We start from the raw sequence: 13,495 nt of genomic DNA, 5'->3' as shown, positions 1-13,495 counted from the left end.
CTCACTAATGTAATTTTTTTAATTAAAGCTCATAAAACTATGAATATGATGTTTATTAACTAAGGTGTAGGTTTGAAACAATCTATATAAACACTTTCTTGTGAATAAGACAACCAATCAAACACTAAATTCACACTTCAAGCCCCATAAGAAGGCTATTGATTTTCTTTTTTGCTTTTAGTTTTATACAAATATTTTACCTTATGGTTAATTTCATATTATTTATATTTTAATGACAAAAATTTTAGCTTCTTAAGAGTTAGTCCAAACCATTATAGACCAAATATATGAAGAAAGCTAGGAAAAAGTATATTTTACACTGACACCCAAAGTAAATAAATAGTCATTAAAAAAATAAGAATATAAATGCGAGACTTGATTAGTTTACAAATTTTTTAATTTTAGCACTAAAAAGTAGTTTTAAGAAGCAGTAAGAAAACCGTCCCAAATGAAACTTAAGGTAAACTCATACATACATCACATATACAATACTCAAATTCAAGACCTCTTGATTAATAGTCAAAGCTCTCAACCAACAGATCAAGCTAAGTTGCGCCGATCAACCATATTCCTCTTTTTTATTCAAACTAGATAATATCCTAAAGCATTTTTATTTCATCTCTATGAACACTTTATGAGAATGCTCTCAGGCTAACAAAATTACATATTTACAACATTGCTGTTTTGAATTAATGACTACAATTAGGACTTCCAGTCAAATTGTGAATCATAATAAAATCAATGCAAAGAGATGATGACAATAACGATAACATCAAGTTTTTATCTCACTACGCGGGATCCGCAAAATCACTGCAAAAGAATTGTTTTATAATCCTCTTACAACTAAAAGCAGCAATTGCATCTCAACTGCAATTTTCTGAGAGATGAAATGAATAAAAAACCAGTAATAAACATTACCTCATACTTCAAAAGAAAATAGATGTCTGCAATGGAAGTGGAAGTTAATTAAAGTGCAAGCATCTGTTTACATAAATTTTGATCCTAGATAAGAACTGAATGCAAAGCCACAAAATCATAAAGTTAACTGCTACAGATGAAATGAAGTCCAGCAGCCAATGAGCAAAACTGGATGGATTCCTTAATATCTCTTTCAACTATACTATATCCTTCCTATATAACTCCAGAAAAAATGCTAATATTTGTACAATCTCTACCTATGCTCAAATATTGAAAAAATAAATAAATAAATTTGTTCAACGAGTAATGACCAGTTGGGGTTTTTTTGAACAATTCTAGTAATAGAAATTGGAATCCCTATGACTCGGAGCATCCTTACAGAGAACTGAACGTACTTCCATTATGGAACTTGGAGGCTCCATATCCTTTTCCACTACATTTGCAAGCAATTGTTGCATTTGTGATGCAAATGTATCATTCAAAATCTGCATTACAAACTTCTAATTAAACTTAAAAAGATGAGCATTAAGGTAGAGTAAGATGAGAAATCTTGATCAAGATCTAAAATGCTAGATTTTGAGATAAAATGAGGCATTACTTACAGAAACTGTGACTCTTGCACTTTTATACCAAGATCTGTTCTTCTTATCTTCTAGGCATGTTAGAACATCCTAAAACAACGCAACATTAAATTACTAATAAGCTCTAATTTTGGGGGAAAAAACACAAATTAAAACCGATTTTCAATGCATGAACATATAATAGAGGCATTTGACATGAACTTGGAAGGATTTTTTGAGAGTTCATGTTTCATAGAATAATACAACACCTATGTGATATGAGATACCTGTCCCAGCCTATCCCAGAAACATCGGCATAATGACACAAAGACGGGCATCTCAAAAATTGTATGAAGGTGATATATTATCTCTACAAGTTGATCCTTCAGTGGTTGCATCCTGTTCCTGATGTCAGATTCGGCCATGAAGTCCTTTGAATACCGGATAATCTTCTTCAATTTTGTAGCTCTTTGTGAATGACTCTGTAATGTATATGTTGAAACAAGTTTATGAGAAGCCTGACTTTGTTTATGATTATTCATCATTCAATCACACTGGTAAAAATGATATCTAGTAAAAACATGACTACAAGCTCGCTTGCATATATGAAGGCATAAAGCAATAGAACTATGTAACGATCATTCTAGCTCCATTTACTCCACTTACTGTGCCTTCAAGATGATCTGCCAGTAATTACTGCCAAGAGCACATCAATAGAATACATAAACAAGCATGTAATCTCATTTGCTTCCAAATAGATTATTCATCAAAACTCAAGGCACAAGGTTTTTGATGTAGGATGACATTACCTAAAAACTTTCTTCAAATATAAACAAGTGATTAATTGAAGAGCATTCAACTTAAATACTTCCATATGAATGTACTCACATTCAACACAAGCTTTTCCACAATTGCTTGAAGGTAGATTCGAAGCTTTGCTCTTAGTGTCACTGTAACTTCACTAAGCTGTTCGCCAACAGAATTATTTACCCCAGCAGGCACATAAGACGCCCAGGACTTAAAATGCTCTTCCACGTTGGGGTGCAAAACATCAAGCAATCTTTTAATACTATTCAACAGAAGTCCAAGCTGACGAAAAGATCAAAACTTTAGAAATATAGCAGATGCACAATGGGAAAGACAGAAACGCAGAAAGAAAGCTCACATCATCATGCACAGTATAAGGGCCTAAATGACTGCGTTTCGCCAGTTTTTGCACATATTTGAGTCCAAATTTCTTGGGTGACAGAGCATCTTTCAAGGGAGCTAAAGCATCAGCATACTGCCTCTCTAAAGCCTCAATTACTGATTTCTCAACTTCTGCAATTACCTTTTTATTTTTGAAGGAAAAAAGGAGAATGAATCCATAAGAAGACATCAAAAGCTGGATAAAACACAGATGAGAAAGTAAGGAAATTCAATTATAAAGCAATGGATTAAGTTTTCACACATTCTCAAGAGGGGAAGTGTATTCTGGCCAGCGACAAATGATAACATCATACTCTTTGAGAGTATTCCTCAGTAGGTCATAGATTTCATCAACAAATGGAGTTGTCAAATGCTGCGTTGTGGCAGCAGACCATTTTACCTAGTCAAAGTTCCATTGCGTCATGTAAGCATATATTTGCACAAAAGCAAAATAAAAAAAATTAAAAAAAAAATCAATGGCCAAACATTAATGATAGAGCAGATCGTAGATAAACATTTGAGGCCCATTTAAGCCATAAGAAGCGGAATAAACATAGAAAAAGCACAAGGTTAATATTTCACCGAAAAGCATGAAACAAAAATGACCAAAAGACTGTTTCCTTTAAGTAACCAAGTTCGTAATGGTCATAGCTATTATTGCAGCTCTGCACAACCTAAGGGTGACTTAGAGCAAACTATTAGGACTTAAGAAGTACCCTGGTAGATGTAAGAAATTTGAAACACCGTATGGAAAAATCATCCCACCAAAGAATCCGGCTAAATAAAATTTAATGGATGTTGATGAAAAACACATAGATAGCACTATATACACCAAAAATAAACTAAAAAAAGGCAAAATGTGAATGCAAACTAAGTTTCTCATACTTTAATCCACACATGAATTGGAGAGAATATGTTGTGTGCTTCATTCTAATATTTGTGTAATATTTATACAATTTAGGAGAGCTTCTAATAGGAAATATATCAAAACAAGGAATATGATAGGAAGTAGGGGGCTCTTACATCCAAATTGATAATAAGTAGGTGCTTTTTCAACCAAATCAGCGAGCTATAATGAAAAATTGGGAAGAACACACACCACAAAACTATTTATTGCAAGAAACTCAAAAGAAAATAAGAAGATATAGTTGGATCCTCAATTGAAGTGGAAAATCTGGCTCTCCCAATCTCTAGCCAGCAACAATAGCCCAAATAAAACCTAAGAACTCTCCAAATTTTTGCAAACACGGGATAAAACCTAACCCTAGGGTAAACAATATATTTAAAGCATATAAAATATAGTTAATACCAAAACAATCTCCTAATTTAATTTTCCCTCCTAATCCCCTCTTTAATTTCTTCTTAAATGTTTCCCTTGATTGCTACTGGACTGCTGGGCCCACTCCAATTAAACAGGCGGAAGCCTGTTCCGCCTAAACATGCAAAAACCTATTCTGCCTAAACAGTCAGAAAATCCTCTTCTGCCTAAACAGGAAGAAACGCCTCTTCCTCCTCAATAGGCGAAAACGTCTAACAAAATAATGATTATAATAATTCGTAGATTGATGAGGTATAACTAATAATTCCAAGGATAATTAAGGTGGTATAAAATGAATAAGGTAGTTAAATAGTTACAAGGTTTGATGGAGTATTGATGGAGGCAAAATTAATAATGAATCATTAATAGAGATTGACCCCCTCCCCTTCTAAGAAAAAAAGAAGAAGTGAAGTTTCAATGTCAATTTTTGAAATATTATTGTTGATAATCCATTTGCGAGAATGTTTATAAGTTTCTCATCTATGATGACAAATAGAGTACATATTAGAACATAGTTTAACTTCTATTTATAAAATGTCTATCCTCTTCAGTATGCTTTGTTCAGTCATGTTACACAAGATTATATGCAATCTTGATGGACGACTTATTGTTATAACAGAGCCATAACATTGATGGATGACTATATGACATTTTAGAGAATTTAATCTGTGTTCAACAATGGTATTCAATGACATTTTCGAAGCTAAATTTAAACCTGTGTGTTTATATGCGCAACAATATTATTAAAAGCCTACTTTTTAGTGAAGCAAAACTATGTGTTGGCTCAATGCATCACTATCCTAAGAAGGATAAACTCCTGTTGACCCGTAACTGTGTACAAAAAAAAATCCAAATTGCGTACCTATCCTGCGTCGAACCTTGCACGTCGTCGCCATGCGCCGAACCTTGCACGTCGTCGCCATCCCATGCACGTGCGATGTCGCGTCTCACCATAACGCCACGACCTACTCCTCGCGTCGTAAAATACCAAGGAAAATGAAGGCTCCTGACTCTTTTTTTTTTCTGCTCTTTCCCTTGCGTGTTCCTTCGGCTTTTCGTGGTTGTTCGACGTGACCCGTTAATTATAATTGTTTGATTAACTATAATTAATTTCAATTAATTATAGTTAATCATTAATTAATTATAATTACAATAAATTTACTAATTATAATTAATTAATAATTAGTAATTAATTATCAATCATAATTATTTAATTATTATTATAATTAATTAAAAAAAGAAGAAGAAGCATAAATTCTCCTACCTTGCCTCGACCCACGAGCCAACACCATCATCTTCGTCACCCTTCGCAAAGGTAAAAATTTCTAACTTAAATCCTGCTTTCGATGCTTGCGATGAGCTAGAAAACCTCCCTACGTATTCACGTAGCATGGGGGGAGGGAAACCGGTGCAACGCTTGCAACGAGGTGAGTAATTCCTGGAGCGCTCATGTAGCGTGAAGGGGATAAAAATAAATACTCATACGTTGGAAAACGACTGTGATCTTTTCAATAGGTACTGAAGACCCCTAAGCGCTCATGTAGCGTCTTGGGGATTGAAGAAAATGCAGTTGCGGTGTCTATGAACATCAACATGAAGCGCTCATGCGGCGTGGAGGGGAAGTTTACCTCTTGGTTTTTCCCCTAAATGGGGGAAACGTCGGGAGGCTACCGAAATTCCGACTGAAGACACAGGGGACCAGAACAAAATTTGAATGACAGTGGACCTAAAACAGAATGAACTTGGGATATGAATTGAACATTAAATAAGCTTTACTTAGATTCAAACTTAAAATGATAATGAACAAGTTGAGGACCAAAGTTTGAATTCAATATGACTACAAGGGACTTGGACTCCAACTTGAACAAATGAAAGGAAATCTAATTCAATTTGAATAATTGAACTTGCAAACTTTTGAACATAAAAGGATTTACAAATATGGACTTTAACTTAATTTGAACCAAATATAAGAACTTAAACACAGATCAATGAATAATCAAGGGTCCAAAATTTGAGCTAAGTGGGACTTGAGCTTGAACAGTAGAACAAAGGTTGAATAAAACTCAACCAAGAAGAACTTAATTTGAACTTGTACTATGGAGCCAAACTGGACTCAAGGAATTTGAACTTCGAGCCTAAGGCAAGTGATAAGTTTGATCAAACAAATGAACATTAACAAATCAAATTGAAGGTGTAAGAACTTGCTCATATACAACGACTCATGATGAATTAAAAGTTTACGTCCCATTCAGAAGCAACAAACCATATGAAGATCACTGAGTTATCATAAGATTCATGTTGAATTGCTAAACACCTACTTGTGAGCTAATGTAACAAATAACGATCAACCTATAGGGAGTATATAACATGAGTGCATGTTATTCATCTTAATCATGGATGTCATATTCACAAAGAATATATAAAGAACATGAAATGAATTGCAAGGCTTCCCTCCAATCAATGTCAACCAGCTCGTAGATGAATATAGTAGTTATCTACAAACACGAAAAGTTGAAACATATAAGCATGGTAGGCTGCTAATGAATGCGATGATTTGCTAGCTAATGTGCACGAAGGGGATATGCTCCAGAGATGATGAGTCTCCAATGCATATGGATACTCATGTGAGGTGTTATTCATAAGAAATGATAGAAGGAACATTCGGGTGCAGAACAATATACCTATGGGTAGCAATTAACAACATGTAGTGAATGTTATAATACTCCTACAATCAGCAATAATCCACTGCTAAGCAAATATACTGGCTCCCTACAAGCAAGAGCAAATGGTATGTGGTAAAGTGCAAATATTTACGGGGTCGTAGGAGACGCATCATATGCATTATGTCTCATTTGCAAGTAAATATCAGATGAAATGTAACAAATGCAAGCATCCACGGGCCACTATAGAAGACTCGTGGTATACCTAGTCTATTGTCCACAAGCAAGATACAAAGTGACTGTATCAAGTGCAAGTGCTTACGAGTTACAGTGGGAAACTCATCGTGCATACAATAGACTAGCAAAATTGGTTGGAGAGCTCTCTAAGCTTTATAACTACTTGGTTCTTCCAGATCTTCATGAAAATTTTCAAGAATTATCTAGCAAAATCTTTTTCCCAATATCTTCTAGGTATCCATCATACTATGGAACAAACTGGCGATGTATCATCTTTTAAGAGATCCTCTAAATCAGGGGGCTTTTCTTGAGTATTGCTTTTATCTCCTATGCTGAACTCCAGAAATCTCCACCTCAGATTAGCCATTTTTTTATTTTAATGTCTACTTTCCCACAACCGTCCTAAACTCATCCAACAATTGTAGTTATTCTTTTGCACATGGATAAGCTGCAGGGAACTTACTCCCCATTTGATGGTGGGCATTTGCAATAAGTGGTTATTGTAGGGGTTATTCTTTGTTGCCAAAGAATTGTGTAGGTTGAGCAGAACTGTGTACTGCCCAAAAACTCAACCCAATTATTTTGTCCATCCAAGACTGTTGCAAGTGTCCCTCCAACAAAATATCACTCCTCTCTATTTGTCCAATTTTTCAAGATGGTTCACTAAATGATTGAGATGCTTAGTTCCTTGGGGCGTTTTTAGACTATTTATTTCAACTTAATAAGGTCAGATATGCGGTTAATACAATATAGCATCCTCGAGTATGTTGTGAACAAAAAATACCTTGTCTTGCTTGCATGACTCCAGCAACTGCAAGCGTTTATCTTGAATCCAGATTATAATGTACAGGTGAAAGAGCTCTTTCGCATCAACACCACCCTTTACATGACTGCATAAATTATTAAAAACAATAAAAAAGTAAGCCATGCAAAGCTAAGGTGTAACGGCGTATAGAATGGAACATCCAGTAAAACTACATGTCATCACCACAATTACCATATATTCCAGTTAATGAGATCCTTCTGAATATCTGCTGCGGCAATTACTAGGTCTACCACATGTGGTGAAGGACTAGTGGGGGGACATGCAATAAGAAATTCACGCAATCGATTACAAAGTTCCACGCTATAAATTGAAGCTGATATATTCTTCAGATCTACAAAACTGGAAAAGGTAAAAAAAAGAAAACAAGTTGGCTTAATTGGATCTAACATAATGATATAAAAGCTCCAACTGAAACAGGTAAAACAGTAGTAGCAAGTGATTGGAGTTTTTATAGCAGAAGAGTAACTAAAGTCCAGAGGAATAACATAAGCAATTGTAAGTTGTGGTAAAAGAAAACGAAGTAAAAACAGAATATGAATGCTAGTATGATGATAAGTTGCATCAACATCAGCGCTGGTGAGCATATAAAATAGAGCAGTAGAATAAATTATCTAGTGATCCATGACATAGTTAACACAGGTTTCTTGAGTAAGCTGCCTCTATCACACCATCAGCAGCGCATTTATAGTGCATGCCTTCAAATTCATCGACTTATACAGAAAACCAAGCAGAGATACGCCTAGAATATGAAAGACAACTATCCATGCAAAGATTTGCAGGACAATCAGAGGAGCGTTAACTAGAAACTTGTAGAAGGATTCAACAGCTACTATTAACAGAATAACCCACAAAAAACTCTCAAGGGTACCATGCAAGAAGATTTCAGTTGCAAACGATTACCCTTATACTTCACTACCCTCTTCTTTTCTTTCTTTCGGGGTTTCATGATAGCAAGTACTTTTTTTATCAAAAATGTAAAAGAAATATCTGACACCAAATATGCTGCTAATGTTCCTGTTGACCTCCATGTGCACTTCAAAATTAAATCCAAGCGAATGCAAAAACAATAACGACTAACAGACACAAAGTCGCGGGGAACAAATGTCAAGGTGCCTTGGTTGTGGTCTCATCATCTATACTTCGTCGATTGCAAACACATCGCATCAATGCATTCATGATATCAAATTTATCAAAGAAGCATAGTTCGCTCGCGACTCCAGAAAGGAAAGTTCAACAGCAGTTGATTCGGATTTAGACGAATCAACAGAGCTAGGGATGAAGATCAGCATGTCAAAAACCTGGAGGCACAAGTCACGGATATTTTGCTACAGGTTAAAGAAATGTAAGAGCGCTTTTGAATTTCAACAAAAAGATTAATATAAGGAATTTTGAATTTCAGGAAAACTTTTGAGATTCAGTTGTCTGAGAATTCAATGAGTCAGAAATGGAATAAAAACTGATTTTCAAATTTGATGATCAGTTGCAGTTGTCTTTTGATCATCCTGCTTTGCTCCTGGGGACATGACCAAGTTTGGGAAGGTTTTGAAGACATGGAGGTTCTTTTCCAGGGTCCTACACATTCAAAGGCTAGGTCCTTGGAAAACCAACCTTCACGTGAAAAGAAAATTTTGGAAATAAATTTGCCCGCCAGGGAGAGGTTACCTACTCATAGCAGTAGGAAGAGGGTGGCTGAGTTGTCTCCAAAAGCTCTAGCCTCTTGACCTTCTGTCTTTAATAGACTGACCTTTCTAAAGATCCTGAAGTCAGATGAAAGACAAACAACTTTGACCCCACTATTGCTTAAGCAGAAATTTGTTAAGAAAGAACTTGAGCCAAATCAGTTTCTAGTAGTTATCCCAAGTGTTCTAGAGCCTGGGGGTTTGTTTCAGCCCAGTCAGTATGAGGAAGGTGGCAGTTCTATTTATGTTATAACTAAATTTCAAAAAAGAAATAAATACAAGAGATTTAAAAAAAGGATGGAGAAGGAAGAGTAAGCTGAGTTGGACACTGAGATGATGGACCTCTCTCCATTAGCTGAGGGGAGTAGGTTTTATCCTCTTTCTGTGTCTAGGGGAGAGGATGATGTTAAGAAGATAGCTGCATTACCCACAAGGCCTCCATTTAGAATTTCCAAAAGCACTCATGAAGAGAGGAGAAAGAAGTGGGAGAAAAATATAAGGAGGATATTTCAAATGGTAGCTGATCAACTCCACACAACAAAGGGGGAGGTGATCAAGGCTATGAAAACACAATCACAAGGGAAGGATTTTGCTGAGTTACTTTTGAGAGAGGATAGGGATCCTGAAGATAGTAGGTTGATTGTTCAACCATCCCAGAGGGACAGACGTATTTTCCAAGTAACCAGCAGTGTCAGCATTGGCAGATGGGTATGATTCTAAGCCTCACCAGAAAAGACTGTTTAGTGAGTAGATTGTTCTGTTTGAGAACTCAGTAGCACCAAATTAGGTCCATGGTAGACCAAAGGTTGATCACCCTGATCGCCAAGTGGTCCCTCGAACCTCCCTTTCTAGTTCTAATAGATCTGAGGTACTCAATAGGTTTAGAAGGCCTTCACAAGAAGATAGACTTCTTATGCCCCATGATGAGTCACTCTCCGGGGGTCGCATTCAGACTCCACCTTTAGATGAGATAGCAAGAGGAAATAAAAAACCCCAAAACTCCACATCTGGGGTGAAGAATGCATGGAGACCCAAGATAGTAGCTCCATCTGTGTTACACTCTTCCCCTCCTACCCATGTTAACCCCAAAGACAAAGGGAAAGCACCTATGGAGGTCAATAGCTATGAAGAGTATCATCCCCCTCATGTCAACCCCTCAACAGGCAAAACCATTAAAGAAATGGAGTATCTGAAAGATAGCCTTAAGAAGATTGATGAGGATGAAGAGAGGGAAAAAGAGAAAGAAAAACATAAAAAATTGCTCGAGGACTTTAATCCTGATGAGGATGATCTTATGGATGAAGAGGATATCTATGTTCTCCACAATAACAAAAGAGGATCCTCTCTTCTAGGAGACCCTCATATAGATGAGTTGTTGGACATGCAAGTAGAGGAGGAAGGGAGTGAAAATCCTCATATCCGTGCTTTGCTTCAGTAGTTGAAAGATAAAGATGCTCAGCTCAATGACATGGCTAAGAGATTAGATGAAATGGCCTCTACCATGACAGCCCTTACCACTCAGCTCTTGGGTCCTCAAAAGACCCCAGACTTAGTAGATAAGCCTCTCACCGATGCAAAAAAGGCCAAGGAGGTAGTACAGATTGATGAGGATATTGGGAGTCAAGAAAAGAATGAGTCAGGATCAATAAATATCCATCCTTCAAAGGAAGATTTGAAGGATTTTATTAGTCAGCAGGTTAAGGAGTCCATGGCCCATAGTAAGGGGAATCATTCTATTTAAAGAGGAAGACCTTATCCTGAGGAGTTTGACTTGGTGCAGTACCCCAATGGTTTTGTTGCCCCTTCCTATAAGCATTTTGATGGAGTGGGAAAACCGTGCCGGCACTTAGCTCATTTTAGAGTTAAGTGTTGTAATGTGGGAAGCAATGATACTCTTCTCTTCAGGCAGTTTGTGAGCAGCCTTTTAGGTATTCCTTTAGGAGAGATGCTATAAAGAAGATCTTTAAGTCATTAATTCAAGAAGATAATTTTCAACTCCTCAAACCCAAAAGACCAGCAGATGGGTATAAGAGCAATGAGCCAAAATATTGCTCTTATCATAGGATGTTTGGGTCATGTTTTAGAGGATTGCTATGTCTTTAAAGATTGGGTTGAAAATGAGTATAAGTCTGGTAGGATGGTCTTCCTTATGCATACTTAGCAAACCCATCATAGGGATCTGCTAAGGTTATTCATATGGAAGTAATTCCTACCAAAGGGAAAAAAGTAGAGTCAGCCATTGCAGTTTCTTCTTCAGCAGTGTCCAGTCGGAAAGGTAGGGTTGATTTGCTTAACAGATGCAGAGGGTTGGGAGTTGTCTTTGTCCAAATCTTCACTAAAAATGTTAGACAAATTATCTAATACCCCGTTGGAGTTTCCAAAAGGAACTCAAATACCCACCAAAATGGCCTCATTTGGAGTTCCCTTAAGTAACTCAATGAGTCCTTCACCCTTGAAACATCATGAAAAGAGAGTTTTAATGGTGAAGGGAAAAGAAAAGGAATAACCAACTTTTAAAGCCAAACAGGTTATCCTTCCAAAGAGTAAGGGGAAATCCCCTAAACCTATCACTCTTTCTGATTTCATGTATGTTTCGAAAGGTGTTAATGAAATGAACCATCCTTCCACGTACGTGCAATTTGTTCATTCTGAATCTGATAATGAACATGTAATTGAATCTTCTCAAATTTTTGAATCAAGTGAACCAAGTTCTGATGATGATCTACCCTTGTACAAAATGCAGGGAGTAGAGATTATCATTGAGCCCGAGTCACCTGACTTAGAGATAACTCAAGCAAAGGAAGAATCAGATTATGAAGTTTTGGTTGATGTGACCTTAACTTCTGAGCATGAACAAATAACATAAATAAATCTCAGAAGTGGTCGTATTGTACCATCTCCAATGGCATCCAAGAAAGATAAAGGAAAAGAACTCATCAGCTAAAATGAGGGTGTGGTTCCACCAACACTTGTTGTACAAGAGCAAGTGGGTGGTGGACTACCAAAAGTGGACTATAATGTATTAGCTCACCTTAGGATACTCCCTGCGAGGCCTAGTATATATGATGCACTAGTACTTTCTCCTGAAATGCGAGAGGCTTTAATCAAGGCTCTACTTGATCCTAAAATTTGTTTAGCTCAACTCGCAGAGTGTTTCTTTGAAGAGCCTTTACACTTTAAAGAAGTACCTGGAGTAACCTTTTCTGACGAGGATTTACTCCTAAGTACTTCAGATCATAATTGTTCACTTTATATAACTGTTGATATTGATAACTTCAAGTTGAATAGAGTAATTGTTGACCTAGGTGCATAGATCAACATAATGAGCCTAAAAACTTTAACCCACTTCAATGTTGACACGCGAAAATTAAGTTCTGACAAAATGATGTTGCGTGACTTCAATGAAAAGGGGCAAAGGGCTTTAGGCTCCGTTACTTTTTCACTTTTGATGGGGGATTTGAGAACTGAAGCTAAATTCCATATCATTGATTTTGAAACTTCATTTAAAACACTTCTTGGTAGGCCTTGGCTATATGAATAGAAAATGGTTCCTTCCTCTCTACAACAATGTATGAAATATAAACGGAATTGCGTAGAATACTGCATAAAGGGAGATTTGAAATCATTTAGTGTACATAAAGTCGGGAAATACGAAGATGCTTCTTACTATGTTCCAAAGAGGTTGTCAATGTTTTGTAGATCTGTGGTGCCAACTGAATATCAAGTGGGAACACATACACTAGAAGAAAAATCTCCAACACTTGCCCAAGACTTCCCTCAAGAGGAACTTGAGAAAAAGATTAGATGGAATCCTGCAGCTTCTTCAGCACGACAAGGAGGTAGGATGACACAGCGTGCCCGCGGAAGAGATCGTGGCAGAGGAGGCAGAAGTCATGATGAGTGGAGGATGAGGGCCACCACAATCCCATCTCCACCACCTACTCCATGAAGGCCCATCACCCATGTAAGTTCAGGGTACAATTCAAAGGCTAAGTCAAGTGTGATGGGCAGTTCAACCAAGAACCATGAATTAAACAGAGATGCAGCTTCAAAATGGGTAATAACTGAAAAGCCTATTTGGAACATTAAAGAAAATCTCCCACGTGGTG

The 13,495-nt window shown here is 36.8% G+C and overlaps 1 protein-coding gene across 1 annotated transcript; it reads right to left on the bottom strand.

Annotated features, from left to right (window-relative positions):
• Positions 1-941: 941 nt before the first annotated feature.
• Positions 942-11,320, bottom strand: LOC110094324. The gene is made up of 8 exons (XM_020819533.2): positions 7,879-11,320; positions 7,666-7,771; positions 2,929-3,066; positions 2,644-2,808; positions 2,367-2,567; positions 1,766-1,960; positions 1,521-1,589; positions 942-1,403 (listed from the first exon to the last, which is right to left on the bottom strand). Exons 1-8 carry the CDS (start codon positions 8,289-8,291, stop codon positions 1,254-1,256), a joined length of 1,437 nt encoding a protein of 478 aa, XP_020675192.1. The 5' UTR covers positions 8,292-11,320; the 3' UTR covers positions 942-1,253.
• Between the last annotated feature and the right edge of the window lie 2,175 nt (positions 11,321-13,495).

This window comes from Dendrobium catenatum, unplaced genomic scaffold, assembly GCF_001605985.2.
Source record: "Dendrobium catenatum unplaced genomic scaffold, ASM160598v2 fragScaff_scaffold_1539, whole genome shotgun sequence".
Lineage (NCBI taxonomy): Eukaryota > Viridiplantae > Streptophyta > Magnoliopsida > Asparagales > Orchidaceae > Dendrobium > Dendrobium catenatum.
The sequence above is the reverse complement of the archived record's forward strand: the minus strand, read 5'-3'. Positions and strand labels throughout refer to the sequence as shown.

What these genes read in the sequence shown, in the direction of transcription:
- LOC110094324 (XM_020819533.2), bottom strand. Translation starts at nt 8,291, where the DNA reads ATGCTCACCAGCGCTGATGTTGATGCAACTTATCATCATACTAGCATT. An exon ending in AGTCATGCAAGCAAGACAAG is followed by an intron (nt 3,067 to 7,665) that starts GTATTTTTTGTT and finishes AACTTTGACTAG; the next exon opens with GTAAAATGGTCTGCTGCCAC. An exon ending in CTTATACTGTGCATGATGAT is followed by an intron (nt 2,568 to 2,643) that starts GTGAGCTTTCTT and finishes TCTTTTCGTCAG; the next exon opens with CTTGGACTTCTGTTGAATAG.